At 51.4% G+C, this 16,894-nt stretch overlaps 1 protein-coding gene across 1 annotated transcript; it reads left to right on the top strand.

The window, feature by feature from the left end:
• Window positions 1-1,315: 1,315 nt before the first annotated feature.
• On the top strand, window positions 1,316-4,557 carry LOC146764103 (uncharacterized). Its single transcript, XM_085565557.1, has one exon. It carries the CDS (start codon window positions 1,767-1,769, stop codon window positions 2,910-2,912), a length of 1,146 nt encoding a protein of 381 aa, XP_085421683.1. The 5' UTR covers window positions 1,316-1,766; the 3' UTR covers window positions 2,913-4,557.
• The last annotated feature ends 12,337 nt before the right edge of the window (window positions 4,558-16,894 follow it).

Here is a 16,894-nt window from a genome sequence, read left to right as displayed (position 1 = left end):
CCACATTGCTGCACACTCCCCTTCACCTGATCCCTTCCCAATACACCAACACCATCCATCCCTTGTTGTCCAAATCCCTTCTCCACTTCCCTTATTACCCCCCTGGGTGTCCATGTCCTTAATTACCTCTTGGGGGAATGTGCAAACTACCTCAGCATTCTCCCAAGGGACCCTTCAGAGACATTTTGGGATCATCATCCCTTAGGCCAGGACCCCTCCCTGGCCTTCCCTTTTCTCCCCTCCATGGGTGCCCTGCCATGTTCACTCCCCGAGGATCCCAGGACACTCACTGATGAGATTTTCAGTGCTCTCTCCCTGCTGACTCTTCACAGACCCCCTGATGTGTCACTCGTCTGTCTCCTGGTCACTCCCGGGTCCCCAATCAATCCCCGGTGCCGCCGCCAGCCAAGGGAGCCGATCACCCAAAGTGGGTGAGGCACCTTCAGCTGCACTCCCTGCCCGCCGCCCCGGACAGTGTTGGAGGACACAGCCTCCTTTTCATCCTAATTCTCCTGGCCACATCTTCCTCTCCCTTTCCGCATTGACTGAAGTACTTGAGAGGTACAGACTTCCCAATCCACCTACTACATACTCCCATAATATGCTCCCTGTTTTTATATAGCAAATGATATTCCTGGCTCTGTTAAGTCTTTGTTTTTCTTCTGGAACTTCTGAGCAGGACCTTGGCTGAGGAGCAGTCTGTGTCATCAGTTAATAACATTTTCTGAAAATGATGGTGTCTCCTGTCACTTCCTTATGTACAGGTCCCTGGCCCTATTTCCGAGGAGGTTCAGAGCATCTGTTTGTAAAGACACTTTCCTGTGGTTCCTTCCATGGGGTCCCCCGTTTGTGGGACATCCCCCCTGGAGCAGGGTGTCCCCTCTGTGCTGCAGCCCCAGGGCTCGGGCAGAGCTCAGCCAATCAGAGCCCGCGGCGCTGATGACTCACCAGTTGCCAGGCAGACTCGCAGCTCCCCGCGTTCCCCACCTGGACCCACCTGCGCCCCCCCTCGGCCCCATGGCCCCGCGAGGGGAATTTGGGGAGGTGGGAGTGGGGCAGCGCCAAGGCCGGGCCCCCCCGCGCTGTCCTGGCGGGAGCGGCTGCAGTGGGGACCGAGTGCGGGCGGGAGCGGCCGAGAGCCCAGCGCTGCCCCAGCCCGACCTGCCCCAGCTCCATCCCTGCCCCTGCGCTGGGATGCTGTGGGGCTGGGGGGAAGAGGGAGCCGGCAGTGGGTGCTGGGCCTGGGGGCAGGAGGAGAAGGGAAGGAGAAGCAGGGTGGAGGAACAGAATGGTCAAAGGATGCAGGTGGCAGGAAAGGGTGGGATTGTGCAGGAGAAGGAGGAATAGGAGGAGGAAGAGGAGTGTGAGGAAGAATAGGGACACAGGAGGAGGAGGAGCAGAAACAAGGATCACCACGAGGTTCCATCCCTCCTTGTATCTATAGCCTCCCCTCAGCCCCAGGAGCATTGCCACCCCACATGCAGCAGGTGACTGTTGAGGGGTTCCACGATTTTCACAGGGGTGAGTCATGGCATTCCTCAGCTTTATTGGGTTAAATGTTGGTGATTTATTTTTTTTAGAGGCTGAATCTTTTTGTTTTGGAGGAATTTTTTGCTGAATCTTGATGTTTGGGGAGGTTTTGATCTGTGTCTTAAAGTTTGGAGGATTTTTATGCTGAACCTTGGTGTTTTGGAGGTTCTTATAGACACACAATGCCCAATGACTTTGTGAGATGAAGTGGGGACAGGAGGAACTCCCAGTCCAAGATGCTCTGTTCTTTTTTTTTCCCCCCAGACCAGGATTTTTCATTCCCAGGGAGGAATGAAAATGGAGGAAATGGAGGAGGAGGAAAAGCCCTGGAGATCCCGCACAAGGAGTGGCAGCAAACCCAGCCCAGGGAGCTGCGGGGAGGAAAGAGCCCCCTGAACCAGGAAGGCGGGCAGAGATCCAGCCAGAGCTCAGAGCTGGTGGAGAAGCCTCGTGGCAGGGAGAAGCCCCACAAGTGCTTGGAATGTGGGAAGGGTTTCAGGCGGAGCTTGGATCTGATCCAGCACCAGGTGATCCACACTGGGGAACGGCCCTACGAGTGTGAGGAATGTGGGAAGCGTTTCCGCTGGAGCTCCAGCCTGAGACTTCACCAGAGATTCCACACCGGGGAGAGGCCCTTTGAGTGTGGGGAGTGTGGGAGGAGCTTCAACCGGAACTCCATTCTGATCCAACATCAGAGGATGCACACTGGGGAAAAGCCCTTTGAGTGTGGGAAATGTGGGATGAGCTTCAGCCAGAAGGGCTACCTGATGCAACACCAGAGGATGCACACTGGGGAAAAGCCCTATGAGTGTGGGGAATGTGGGAAGAGCTTCAGGCACAGCTCTGGCCTGAGGAGACACGAGAGGATCCACACTGGAGAAAAGCCCTACGAGTGTGGGGTGTGTGGGATGAGCTTCAGCCTCAACTCCCAGCTTACGGAACACAAAAAGATCCATACTGGGGAAAAGCCCTACAAGTGTGGGGAATGTGGGAAGAGTTTCAGAGAAAGCTCAGCCCTGATTCGGCACCAGGTGATCCACACTGGGGAACGGCCCTACACCTGCTTGGAATGTGGGAAGAGCTATGGGTGGCACTCAGACCTGAGAAAGCACCAGCGCATCCACACTGGGGAGAAGCCCTACGAGTGTTCCCAGTGTGGGAAGAGGTTTCAGATCAGCTCCAGTCTCCTCGTACATCAGCGGAGTCACACCGAGGAGAGGCCGTTCCGCTGCCCCGACTGCGGGAAGGGCTTCAAGCACAACTCCCACCTCACCGAGCACCGGCACATCCACACCGGGGAGAGGCCCTACGAGTGTGGGAAGTGTGGGAAGAGCTTCTCACAGAGATCAGCCTTGATCAAACACCAAAGGAGGCGCCACTAAGGGGGGAAGCCCTGTGAGTTCCCCAAGGGTGGGAAGAGCTTCTTATGCTCCTCCCAGCTCCATTCCCTATGGGAGGATCCACGTTGGATGATCCTCAGTGAAATTCATTGGGCAGTCTTGGTGATCTATGGGCCTGGTCATCTGTGTTGGGAAGACACTTGGCTGGGAGACTCCACATCTTCCTCGTTCCCTGCGGGCACCTAGATAAACCCAGTGGCAGGAACATCCATTGGGGCACAGACCAACAATGGGAATTCCTTGGGGAGAGCAGATTTAATGACTTCCAACTCCATAAAATCTTTTGCATTCAATCCTATCTTCTGGTGGCATCAAGGAATACTGAATGGTCTTGGAGGTATGTCCTAGGTTGACTATATGATGCTTGTATCTCCAGTTGTCTGTTCTGTTTATAGTGAATTATAATTTTTGCACCTTTAAGACTTGTTCCGAGAGCAAAGGAGGGAGAGAAGGGCAGAGTTTGTTTTCAGAAACTGCACTCACTCCTCCACATTCCTGCTCCTGGGCCGGGTTGTTGCAGATGGACAGACAGAGGTACAGATCTCTCCTTTGCTGTTAATTAGTTTTAGCTAGCTGTGGCAGAGAAGTTCCCTGGACTGTGGCTGCTTTTCCCTTTTCTTTGGACATGTTTAAACCTGCTCTGGCCTGAACACCCAGAAGAGCACCGGCAGCTCACACCTGTGGCCCAGCGGGCCAGGCCTGGACTGTGGCATTTCCAGCACTGGAGGGACTGATAAGAGACTGAGTGAGCTGAGCTACAACCCACGGAGGGACTTCCTGAGTTTGTCTCTCTTTTAGAGCAGCAAGAGGTTTTATTGTTTAATATTGTTTAGGTTTTATTCTTTAAAAAACAGTTTTTTCGACTTTTCTCCAAGGAGATATTTTTCCCAAACTGGCTGGGGGAGGAGCCAATTGAATCTGCTTTCTAGAGGAATCCCTTTGGAGGTTCTCTCCCAAATTTGCTCTGACCCAGGACAAGGTCTTTTCCAACTTCAGGGATTCCACGATTTTGATTTCCTATTGCCCAAGGGTGTCTTCTGCAGCCAGATGTTGGAAAAACTGGGGAAAAGACCAAGATTTTGGAGACAGTGGGGTAGAAACTCCACCAAAAAGGTTCTTCCCTCCACCCAAGCACGTGGATCCTCAGCCGGCATGGACATAGAAGTCTTTTTCTTTTGGCCTTGATTTTGTTTTCATTTCTCTTTATCCCTTTAAAATATCCAATATTGAAGTAAAAATAGACATTGAACTAAGTTAGTGGATGTGGTCATGGTAGGACATAGACATGGTGGGACACGTGTAAGAATGTGCCCTCTGTTGACAGAGTAAACAAGTTAACCTTTTGTTCCCTTAAAAAGGACAAAAGGCCAGGTGTTTCTCTCCTCAATTTGGTTGAAAGACACCTCATAGGACCTCTGGGACTTCACCTCAAACTTAAGGGTAGCTAATTGGACAGGAGCCAAAAAGTCCCACCTAAGCAATTCCCTAGAAAAGAAGAGAACAAAAGAAGTTAATTGCTTTTGTGAAGTGTTTTAGTAAGAGCAAGAACCTTTTGCCCTGACTTGGCTTTTCTCTGTAAAAAGCTTTTTTATTTTTGACTTTTATTAAAACTTTTTATTTCCAACACTGTCACATGAGCCATCCTGCTTGTTTTATGCCACCTGAGGTAGCTGAGCTATCAAGGGTATAATGCTTATCTCTGAGAGCTTATAAGACCAGGCTCAAAAAGAGAAAAAGCATTAGACATGGAGAGTGACATGGGCACGAATGGACATGGAGGGGGACAGGGCCATCCCTAGGGACATGGGGAGACACAGGCATGGATGGAGACATGGGGGACAGTGACAGGGATGGAAACATGGTGGGGAGACAGCCATGGGTGAGGACATGGTGGGACATGGCCAGTGACAAGTGGGGACATGGCCATGGCCGGTGCCATGGGAGGAACTTGCAGGGGATGAGGGGGATGCTGGGTTTGAGGGAGTTGAGGGTTCCTGGGCAGGACTTGGACCTTGCTGAGGCCTTTGGGGAGCCCAGGCCGAGCGGCTCCGGCTGCGCTGGAGACCCTGGTGGAGGTTCTGGGGCAGCTGCTCAAGGACTCCTGACCTGGAGCCCCAGCTGGGCATTGGGCTCCTGGAAGGGGATGAACGTCCTTGTCCCTAGGAGGGAAATCCCAACACCCCCAGGGTGTCGGGAACAGCTGAGGGGCCACAACAGGGAGGGGAAAGCCCGACAGAGCTGTCCTCCTCCTAAGCTACATCCTAAAAGTCCCAAAACTCAGGGATTCCTCCCAGGAAAAAGCTGCCAGGAGCTGCCTGAATTGAGGGAAAGGGGGGATGTGATCCCCAAACTGAACAGGAGGGGCCTGGATCCCCAAATCCAAGCCCAGGGGTGAGAGGTAGAGCTGGAGGCACAATGGGGAAGGGATGGGAAAGCAGGGGAAAAGAGGATTCTGACCAGGAGAGGAATGGGACCCTCAGATTGAGTTGGGAGGGGTCTTTGGGTTGGGGGAACAATGGGAGTGGGGAGGGAAGGGTGGGGATGGGATCAAAAATGGGTGGTTCCATGGGGATCCCTTAGTGTCCCCATCACTTGATCCCTGGAGTGATTTCCGTGAGGCTCTGGGAGGGGGGAATGGATCTGCACTGGGTGGGTCCCCAAGCCCCCTGCCCATACCTGGGGGGCTCATGGGAGGTTCCCTCTACCCAAACGCTGGTGCTGCAGCCATGGGGGAGAGGTGGGTAGGAAAGGGGGATCTGGGGTGGTCAATGAGAGGAGCAATAGGAAGAGGAGAGAGAGATGAGGAGGAGGTTAGGGAAAAGAAGGAACAGGAACAGGAGGAGGAAGAGGAGGAACAGCAGCAGATCCACACGGTTTGTCTGCCCTTCTGCCAAGTCTGCAGCTCCCCTGGTCAGGGCAGCATTTACTCCCCCAGATCCTGCAGGTAAGTGGGGAGGGGGATGTCTTGGTTAGACAAGACAGGAGTCTGTGAAAGAGGGCAAAGCCTCCTGTACAATGGAGAACGGCAAACCCCCCTCCCCCTGAATTACCAGGATCTTTAAATTAAAAGGCTCTCAGGCAAAGATATGGGAGTGGGAGTAACAATTCTTTACTAGGAGAAAACTGGACAACAATTTAAAAAAAGGCAAATGCAATCGGTACAAACAAAACCAGTGAAAGAAAAAAAAGTCTAGAACCTGAGGATTGCCAGTATCAGGTTTGCTGGGACAATTGCTTTCCCTTGCAATAGTTGATGAGTTGCAGCTGAAGTGGTGATCTTTAGAAGGGTATAATTTTCCTCTGAAGATCTGGTGGCAGTGGGGGCCGGTCTTCCTCTGCGCCGGGGTTGCCTCTGAGCTCCGCTGCCGTCGCCTCTGCACGCGCCGGCTGCTTCGCTGCGAGTGCCGCCGAAGAGAGAGAGAGCGAGAGCTGCTTTTCTGGGAATCCCGCGAAGAGAGAGAGAGAGCTGCTTCTCTCGGAGTCCCGCGAAGAAGAGGGAGAGAGCTGCTTCTCTCGGAGTCCCGCGAAGAAGAGAGCGAGCTGCTTCCCCCCTCTGGGTGGGACCCCTCACCGTGTTACATTTTTTCAGCTCTTCATTGAATCAGTCAAAGGTGTATACACAAACCATTGTCTCTGAGAGAGATAACAAAAAACCTGTCCAACCGGTTCGCCTTCGACAGATGGCAAATGGAATACAAGCTTATCTTACAACCCAGGACATTATCCACCCCTTATTCTATTTCCATCTGCACACCATGAAATCTTACACCCAGTTCTCTCTTAAGACTAAGTTTCCCTGTGGTACACAGCGGGTCTCCCCATCTTCCTGCATTACCCACCAAGTGTAACCAGGTCCTTGAGCAAAGACAATCCCACGAATGGGTTGGTCTTTGCCTGAGGTGGGATTAATCCAAACAGTTTTCCCTAAAATACCTTTCATATGTACTACAGGGACCTTATCTCCATCTACTGCGTGTAAGGGTTCTGACTGAGCAGGGCCAGCTCGATTGACAGACCCCCGGGTGTTGACCATCCAGGTTGCTTTTGCCAGGTTAATTTCCCAGTTTCTAAATGTTCCCCCACCGAGTGCCTTCAGGGTAGTCTTAAGGAGTCCGTTGCACCGTTCAACTTTGCCGGCAGCCGGAGCATGATAGGGAATATGATATATCCATTCGATACCATGTTCTCTGGCCCAGGTGTTGATAAGGCTGTTCTTGAAATGGGTGCCGTTGTCAGACTCAATTCTCTCAGGGGTGCCGTGTCTCCACAGGACTTGTTTTTCCAAGCCTAAGATGGTGTTCCGGGCAGTGGCATGAGGTACAGGGAAAGTCTCCAGCCATCCAGTGGTGGCTTCTACCATGGTCAGCACGTAGCGCTTGCCTTGGCGTGTCTGGGGCAGTGTGATGTAGTCAATCTGCCAGGCCTCCCCATACTTGTACTTGGACCACCGCCCACCATACCACAGGGGCTTCACTCTCTTGGCCTGTTTGATGGCAGCACACGTCTCACAGTCATGGATAACCTGGGAAACACTGTCCATGGTTAGATCCACCCCTCGGTCTCGTGCCCACTTGTAGGTGGCATCTCTGCCCTGATGACCTGAGGCATCATGAGCCCATCGAGCCAGGAACAACTCCCCCTTATGGTGCCAATCTAAGTCTATCTTTGACACCTCTATTTTTGCTGCCTGATCTACCTGCTCGTTGTTCCGGTGCTCCTCATTAGCCCGACTTTTGGGGACATGGGCATCTACATGACGGACTTTCACCGTCAGCTTTTCCACCCGAGAGGCAATGTCTTTCCATATATCAGCAGCCCAGATTGGCTTTCCTCTACGTTGCCAGTTGGCCTTCCTCCACCTTCCCAGCCAGCCCCACAGAGCATTGGCTACCATCCATGAATCAGTATAAAGGTAGAGCTTTGGCCACTTTTCCCTTTCAGCAATGTCCAGAGCCAGCTGAACGGCCTTGAGTTCAGCGAGTTGGCTCGATCCACCTTCTCCTTCGGTAGCTTGTGCAACTTGGCGTGTGGGGCTCCATACGGCTGCTTTCCACTTCCGGTTCATCCCTACGATGCGACAGGAACCGTCAGTGAAAAGAGCGTAGCAGGTCTCCTCTGCTGGTAGTTGGTTGTATGGTGGAGCTTCTTCAGCCCTTGCCACTTGTACCTGCTCCTCATCATCAGTGAGACCAAAGTTTTCACCTTCTGGCCAGTTCGTAATTATCTCCAAAATCCCAGGGCGATTCAGGTTTCCAATACGGGCGCGTTGAGTGATGAGGGCAATCCATTTGCTCCATGTGGCGTCAGTGGCATGGTGGGTAGTAGGAACTTTTCCTTTAAACATCCACCCCAGCACCGGTAGTCGGGGTGCCAGGAGGAGTTGTGTTTCTGTGCCAATTACTTCCGAGGCTGCTTGAACTCCTTCAAAGGCAGCCAAGATTTCCTTCTCTGTGGGAGTGTAGTTGGCTTCAGACCCTCTGTAACTTCGGCTCCAGAATCCCAGTGGTCGGCCTCGAGTCTCCCCAGGCACTTTCTGCCAAAGGCTCCAAGACAACCCATGGTTCCCGGCTGCAGAGTAGAGCACATTCTTGACCTCTGGTCCCGTTCTGACTGGGCCAAGGGCTACAGCATGAGCGATCTCCTGCTTGATCTGGGTGAAGGCTTGTTGCTGCTCAGGGCCCCAGTGGAAATCATTCTTCTTTCGGGTAACCAGATAAAGAGGGCTCACAATCTGGCTATACTCAGGAATGTGCATTCTCCAGAAACCTATGGCACCCAGGAAAGCTTGTGTTTCCTTTTTGCTGGTTGGTGGGGACATAGCTGTGATCTTGTTGATGACCTCAGTGGGAATCTGGCGCCGTCCATCTTGCCATTTCACTCCCAGGAACTGGATCTCTCGGGCAGGTCCCTTGACTTTGCTCTTCTTGATGGCAAAGCCAGCTTCTAGTAGTATCTGGATGATCCTCTCACCTTTCTCAAACACTTCTGCCGCTGTGCTCCCCCACACAATGATGTCATCAATGTATTGCAGGTGTTCTGGAGCCTCACCCTTTTCTAGTGCAGCCTGGATCAGTCCATGGCAGATGGTGGGGCTGTGTTTCCACCCCTGGGGCAGTCGGTTCCAGGTGTACTGCACGCCCCTCCAGGTGAAAGCAAACTGAGGCCTGCATTCTGCTGCCAGAGGAATGGAGAAAAACGCATTAGCAATATCAATGGTGGCATACCACTTTGCTGCCTTGGACTCCAGCTCGTACTGGAGTTCCAGCATGTCCGGCACAGCAGCGCTCAGCGGTGGAGTCACTTCATTTAAGCCACGATAGTCCACAGTCAATCTCCATTCTTTGTCAGATTTGCGCACAGGCCAGATGGGGCTGTTGAAGGGTGAGTGGGTTTTGCTGACCACCCCTTGGCTCTCCAGCTCCCGAATCATTTTGTGGATGGGGATCACGGCATCTCGATCCGTCCGATACTGCCGGCGGTGCACTGTCGAGGTCGCAATTGGCACGCGTTGTTCTTCCACCCTTAGGAGTCCTACTGCAGAGGGGTTTTCTGACAGTCCAGGCAAGGTGTTCAATTGCTTAATGTCTTCTGCCTCTACAGCGGCTATTCCAAAAGCCCACCTGAGTCCCTTTGGGTCTTTGTAATATCCGTTCCGGAGGAAGTCTATGCCTAGGATACACGGAGCATCTGGGCCAGTCACTATAGGGTGTTTCTTCCACTCCTTCCCAGTCAGGCTCACCTCAGCTTCCACCAGAGTCAATTGTTGTGATCCCCCTGTCACACCAGCAATGGAAACAGGCTCTGCCCCCACATGTCCCGATGGTATCAGAGTACACTGTGCACCAGTATCAACTAAAGCATCATATTTTTGTGGCTCTGATGTGCCAGGCCATCGGATCCACACTGTCCAGAAGATCCGGTTTTCCCGTGCCTCTCCCTGGCTAGAGACAGGGCCCCTCTAACACTGGTTATCATTCCTTCCCTGGGCATACATACTAGAGGTCCCTTCAAGGGGGTCTGACAGATCGTACCCACAAGCTTGGTCACGGGAGGTTGAGGCTACCTTCACTTTGGTGGAACTCCCCCGGTTAGAGTTTCCCTCCTTGAGTTGACGGACCCGTGCTGCCAGGACAGAAGTGGGTTTCCCATCCCACCTCCCCATGTCTTCCCCATGGTCACGCAGGAAGAACCACAGATTAGCCCTTGGGGTGTACCCTCTCTCTCTAGCTGGGGATTGTTGGGCGCTGATTCTGGGGCCTGTGACTCTCACGGGTGCTGTATTAACCTTCCTTATCTCCTCCCTCATCTCCTCTTTAAACTCCTTAATCACGGCTGAGATATGAGCCTGCATTGGGCCATTAATCATACTCTCATAATTCCTAAGTTTGTTGGCAACAGAACCTATTGTCTCCCGGTGGGTGTCAGCATTGATCGTTGCAATGAAGGTGGCGTATTGAGATGGCCCAAGATTTGCCAGACTCCACAGCATTTGTCCCGTACACCTGACCTTGTCAGGATCATTATTGTGTCGTCCATCCCTCCCAAAGAGTACCTCCAATACTGCCACTTCTCTCAGCTGTTGGATCCCTTCCTCGAGGGTCTTCCAGCGCATTCTATGATGGTGCTCTTGCATTCTCTCTCTGTGGATAAACCTCTCCCTGACACTCATTAAGAGCCGCTCCCAGAGAGAAAGGGACCCTGGTTCCCTTACAAAAACCTGATTTATACCCGAGTCCTGGGTCAAGGGTCCCAAGTTCCTTGCCTCACCACCGTCCAGCTGCACGCCTGTACCCATAAGATCCCAAACCCGGAGTAGCCAGGTAGCATAAGCCTCACGCCCTCGTCGCACAATGTCTTTATGCAGATTGCGAAGACTTTCGTACGTCAGGGACTCGGTGATGATAGCAATCTCTGGCTCCCCTGTGGGTTGTGAGGTTCCTCCATTCCTGTCCCTATCTGCAGGGTGCTCTGCTTTCACCTTAGACTTCCTTGTTTCTACCGGGGCCACTGCTGCTGACCGTGACTGCCCTTGTGGTTCAGCTGGAACCTGGACAGTTGTAACATTAGTGGGTTCCACAGCTGTACTATTAGACTGTCCCTCCTCAAGGCAAAGGGCCGGTTTCTCACCAGCTGGGGAAATGCACTCCTTCAGCATCTCTCGTATCTCCTTAACCAGAACCCTCACCCAATCTGGGCGGTTCATTTCTGAGGTGGGCTGTGGGGCAGGGTCAGGCTCTGGAGCAGCAGCATCTCGAGTCTGTGGTGTAGGTGTGAGGGTAGTTATCCAGGTTAATCTTCCCTTATCTCTGAATGCTAAATATAACAGGACTATCAGCAACACCACCCATTGTATGGTATCATTAGCACTTATAAAGGATCTTAACCCTTTGAGAACTGGTGGAGCAGACCCAAAAAGATGGTTAAAAGGTTGAGAGAAAGTTTGCCCAGGTGCTATTTCCTCGCAGTAGGTACCGTTATTAAAGTAACCCCAAAAACATACAGTTAACGTGTGATAGCTATGAATCCATGTACCTGCCTTCCAGAGGAAATTAAAGATCCATGAATTCCTCACCCAATTAACCCAGAAGCCAAACTTGATAACAGACACCGTAGCCTTAGTTATAGGACCCATTTTTAGATAAGGGTCTGCAAATGGAAAAAGTATAGCTACGATCACATGCCACCCAAACCAAGGTAAACTAGACCACATGGTGATGCTGAAGATGTTTTTACACACAACAAAACCAAATTACTTAAGAACTGTTAATCCTTTTTCCCTCTCAATGCCCTCGGGCCTCACGTTGATGCGCCAAATTCTGTCTTGGTTAGACAAGACAGGAGTCTGTGAAAGAGGGCGAAGCCTCCTGTACAATGGAGAACGGCAAACCCCCCTCCCCCTGAATTACCAGGATCTTTAAATTAAAAGGCTCTCAGGCAAAGATATGGGAGTGGGAGTAACAATTCTTTACTAGGAGAAAACTGGACAACAATTTAAAAAAAGGCAAATGCAATCGGTACAAACAAAACCAGTGAAAGAAAAAAAAGTCTAGAACCTGAGGATTGCCAGTATCAGGTTTGCTGGGACAATTGCTTTCCCTTGCAATAGTTGATGAGTTGCAGCTGAAGTGGTGATCTTTAGAAGGGTATAATTTTCCTCTGAAGATCTGGTGGCAGTGGGGGCCGGTCTTCCTCTGCGCCGGGGTTGCCTCTGAGCTCCGCTGCCGTCGCCTCTGCACGCGCCGGCTGCTTCGCTGCGAGTGCCGCCGAAGAGAGAGAGAGCGAGAGCTGCTTTTCTGGGAATCCCGCGAAGAGAGAGAGAGAGCTGCTTCTCTCGGAGTCCCGCGAAGAAGAGGGAGAGAGCTGCTTCTCTCGGAGTCCCGCGAAGAAGAGAGCGAGCTGCTTCCCCCCTCTGGGTGGGACCCCTCACCGTGTTACATTTTTTCAGCTCTTCATTGAATCAGTCAAAGGTGTATACACAAACCATTGTCTCTGAGAGAGATAACAAAAAACCTGTCCAACCGGTTCGCCTTCGACAGATGGCAAATGGAATACAAGCTTATCTTACAACCCAGGACAGGGGAGCTCACCCCAAATCCATTGGGGGGTCTCTGGGAGTTTTTTTTGCAGGGAAAGGGATATTTGGATCTTGCATTGCCCCAAAGGTGAGACGCAGATGCCCCTTTGGAGACTTGTGAAGGGTTCCTGTAGCGATCTCTGTACTGGCTGGGGCAGTGGTAACAGTTTGGGGGGGACATTGGTTTTGGGGTTCCAATTGGCATCGGAGTGGGGAGAGCAGCAACGGCCAATCTTGGAGCTGGGGGATCCCAGCAGCCTGGAGGAGTGGGGGACTCTGGAGATGAGCAGAGTCTGGGCCCATCCAACTGTGAACAGGGTGGTGACTTCTCGAGCTGGACTTGGGCAGCAGGACCAAGGTGCTCACCCTTTGTTTTTCCCCCAAGCCAGGATTTGTGCATCCCAACCTTTGTGCAGGTGGAGCTGGTGGAGGCTGTGAGGAAAAGGAAGATAGCATGGAACACTGAGGCAGGTGAGGAGTAAGTCACTGCCCCTTTCCCCCTCTCCTCTGCTCCACCTATCAGCCCAACATTGCCCCTGGCTGCAGGACAGCGCTGCTGCCAACGCTGTCCTGCCAGGGACGAATTGGTGGGATCTCCTTCCCCTTCCCTCTGGCATGGAGGCAAATCCCATCCTCTCCTTGTCCACCCTCCTTCCTCTTCTCATTCTATCCTTCTTCCTTCCACATTCCTTCCTCTTCTTTCCTTACCCCAGGTACTGAGCTGCAGACAGAGACCTGGGAGGACAAATCGCTGCTCAGAACCTCTGTTTTGAGGCTGTTTTGAGCAGCTCCACAGCATGGGAACCCAATGGGGAGGAAAAGCCCTGGAAATCCCACACAAGGAGGGGCTGCAAACCCAGCCCTGGGAGTTGTGAGGAGGTAAGAGCCCCTCTGTGCCTAGAAGGCAGCCAGAGATCCATTTGGCACTCAGAGATGGTGGAGATGACTCATGGTGGGCAGAAGCTCCACAAGCGCTTGGAATGTGGGAAGGGCTTCAGCTGGAGCTCCGGAGATCAGACCTGATCTGGCGCCAGGTGATCCAGATCGGGAATCAATCAGCCCTACAAGTGTGGGGAGTGTGGGAAGGGCTTTGGGTGGATCTCCAAGTTCATCAGCACCACAAGATTCACACCAGGGAGAGGCCCTATGAGTGTCCCAAGTGTAGGAAGTGGTTTCTGAGAAGCTCCAATCTCATTGTAATGAGCCAAGGGGTCAGCTGGAAATGTATTTAGGATAATTGAAAACTGTGGATGAGTCAAGGGGACAGCTGGGAATATAACTGAGATAGTAGAAGATTACATATTTTAGTTAAGATTTTAAAATTAGTTAAGAAGCCAAGTTAGCTAGCAAAAATCACATGCCTTAGTTAAAGAGTAGCAAATATATTAGAAAAGTAAAGCTAGGAGTGACAGGGATAGATGTAGGAATTCTGAAGGAGCAGAGACCATAGAAATATTTTGCCTTAAGAATAATCAGCAGTTAGGAGATGCTACCGTGACCAGCAGATCAAAAAGTCCTGCAAACTGGCCATGGGTGAAGAGTTTACCTTGAGGAAGACAGCTTTCTTCCTCCCTTACACCCACTCCCTTATTTCAAAATCCCAAAGACCCAGTTAAGGAAACACGATTGCACAGCCGTAATGGATATTCAGCTGATTATAATACGAAGTGGGCAGGTAATGATTATGTATTATGTGTCCTTAGAAACAGCTTGGATATGTAAAACCTTTTCTGTATAAATAGAAAGCAGGAGTCTGCAACTCCTTGCACATGTACTTGGAAATGATTCCATGTATGTCCAGCACTGCAATAAAATACCCTTCTTTCCAGCTTTAATTAGTTGAGGAGCCGTCTGTCCATGCTTCAGTGCATCAGTGGATTCACACACAGGAGAGGCCCTTCTGCTGCCCTGAGTGCGGGAAGGGCTTCAAGCACAGCTCCAGCCTCGTCACCCACAGGCACATCCACACCGGGGAGAGGCCCGGTGAGTGTCCTGTGTGTGGGGAGAGATTCTCCAGAAGCTCTCGCTTGACCCAACACCGAAGGAGGCACCATTAAGGGAAGCCCTGCGAGCACCCCCAGTCCCAGTGTCACCCCCTTTCCTGCCCACAGAGCTCCTGAGCCAGCGGCGGCCGCAGCCGCTCCCCGTGGCCTTGCACAGGACCCCCTGTGATGGGGCGGGGAGGATTCGGGAGGATTTGGGAGGATTCGGGGAGGGTTTGGGAGGATTTGGGAGGATTCGGGGAGGATTCGGGGAGGATTTGGGAGGATTGGGGAGGATTTGGGAGGATTTGGGAGGATTTGGGAGGATTTGGGGAGGATTTGGGGAGGATTCGGGGAGGATTTGGGAGGATTGGGGAGGATTTGGGAGGATTTGGGGAGGATTCGGGGAGGATTTGGGGAGGATTTGGGAGGATTTGGGGAGGATTTGGGAGGATTGGGGAGGATTTGGGAGGATTCGGGGAGGATTTGGGAGGATTCGGGGAGGATTCGGGGAGGATTCGGGGAGGATTTTGGAGGATTTGGGAGGATTTGGGGAGAGTTTGGGAGGATTGGGGAGGGTTTGGGAGGATTTGGGAGGATTTGGGAGGATTCGGGAGGGTTTGGGAGGATTTGGGAGGATTTGGGAGGATTTGGGAGGATTGGGGAGGATTGGGGAGGATTCAGGAGGATTCAGGAGGATTTGGGCCGTGGCGGGGCGGGTCCGGCCGGGACCGCTGGTCGCTGCGGGTCTGCCCAGCAACTGGTGAGTCATCAGCCGCGCTGTCTCTGATTGGCTGAGGGAAGGCGGGAGTAGGAAAAGGATCGGGAGAGATCCCGCCCCGAGCACCAGCGCTGGCAAAACAGTCCCAGCCCGGGCACAGGGAGGGAATTTATTACCATCCAAATCACAGCAGGAGAGGGGAAAGAAATCTCTCCAACACCTTCCCCCCACCCAACAGGGATCACCCAGACCAGGGGTTATCAATGATGGAGAGTCGGGGGCATCTGAGTTGGGATCAGAAGCCAATTTTATTGAGTGTATCAGGTGTTTATATAGAGTTTCACTTGTATGGTGCTTATATAGGGCTCTGTTTTTGGTAACAATTTCCCATTGGTTACACTTCTTTATGACATCACATCACCTGGTAACATTATTTTATCACTATGTCTCCCAATATGTTTCTTGGTCACTTCTTGCCCAGGGAGAATTTCTCTGTGTCTGTCTCTCCCATGGTTTCTGCTCAATCAGGCAGAAGAAGAAGAAGATATCAGGCCTCTTTATCAGTTCCACTGTACTCTCTGTTTTATTCCCCATACCTCCCCCTATCTGTTCAAACAAAAATACATTCTTAAGTGATTTGTCTATTAATTTTTTCATACAATATAAAATACAAGGAATAAGCATAACAATACATAATATAATCCTAATACATATAAGCCTATTTTAACTAAATTTCTTATCCATCCACCAAGTCTCCAATCCCCCAGAAGCTGATCTAGCCCTGTAAGCCCTGATACCACTGGATAATCATAACCATTTTCCCAAGGGCATAAGTCTGCTAGAGGTTAAACAGGTGCTGATGTGGTGGCGAGGTCCTGTTCACAAGGGTTCTCCTCCAATGTTGATGTTCAAGGTGAATCTGCAACTGATGCAGTCAAAGAATCTCAAAATGCCTTCACATTGTTTGCTGGAATCCACTTGGAACCATTCTCTGTGGAGATGCAAGCAAAACCTCTACCCCAGCCTGGTCAGAGAGAAAGCCAGGTAAACTTTCCTAGGAATTGTTCTGGGGAGTTTTGAGAAGGCTGAGAGAAAGAATTAAAGCAATCTTGCAGCTGGTGTTTTGAACAGTTGTTTTCTTATAAGATGTTTAATAAAGGCTGTTTCCTTAATTAGCCAATCATATGAGGTGTGTTGATTAAAGGACCAGTCAGGTCTACCGGTGTTGCAGCAGTGTATAAAAAGGAATGGGTTCCTAAAAAAATTAGTATTAGTCTCCTGGAGAGAGTTAGATTTTATGTGTCACCTGACTCTTGTTCCTGACTCAGTGGTGACACCAGGTGACATCAGGTGACCTAAGGATAAAGCCCCAGTATCTTACCAGATCCTGGATCCTTCACTAAGGCAAGGGATTTTTCCTTTTGTTGCAATTGTGAATTACAATTAAAATGTCAAACAATCAAGGGTTGGGGTCCATCAAAGATCATTTCAAGAAGTTGAACACATAAAAGGCTTTCTGCAGTCTCTCCGAAGGGTTGTCCTCTCTGGCCCCCCCTTTCTATTGTACCAGGAGACGCTTGAGGGAGCCATGTTCAGTGACAGATTGGCCTTTTGAGGAATGAGGAATACCTGTTTTGTGCATAATTCCCCAAAGGCAAAAAAGGTAGCAACTCAGCAGGAAGTATAA

This window comes from Lonchura striata, chromosome 36 (genome assembly GCF_050655825.1).
Source record: "Lonchura striata isolate lonStrDom1 chromosome 36, ASM5065582v1, whole genome shotgun sequence".
Classification (NCBI taxonomy): domain Eukaryota; kingdom Metazoa; phylum Chordata; class Aves; order Passeriformes; family Estrildidae; genus Lonchura; species Lonchura striata.
Note: the sequence above shows the minus strand (reverse complement) of the source record. Positions and strands in the feature narration are given on the sequence as shown.

Bases quoted from the DNA above. Each gene is read 5' to 3' on its own strand.
- LOC146764103 (XM_085565557.1), top strand. From the start codon at position 1,767: ATGCTCTGTTCTTTTTTTTTCCCCCCAGACCAGGATTTTTCATTCCCA.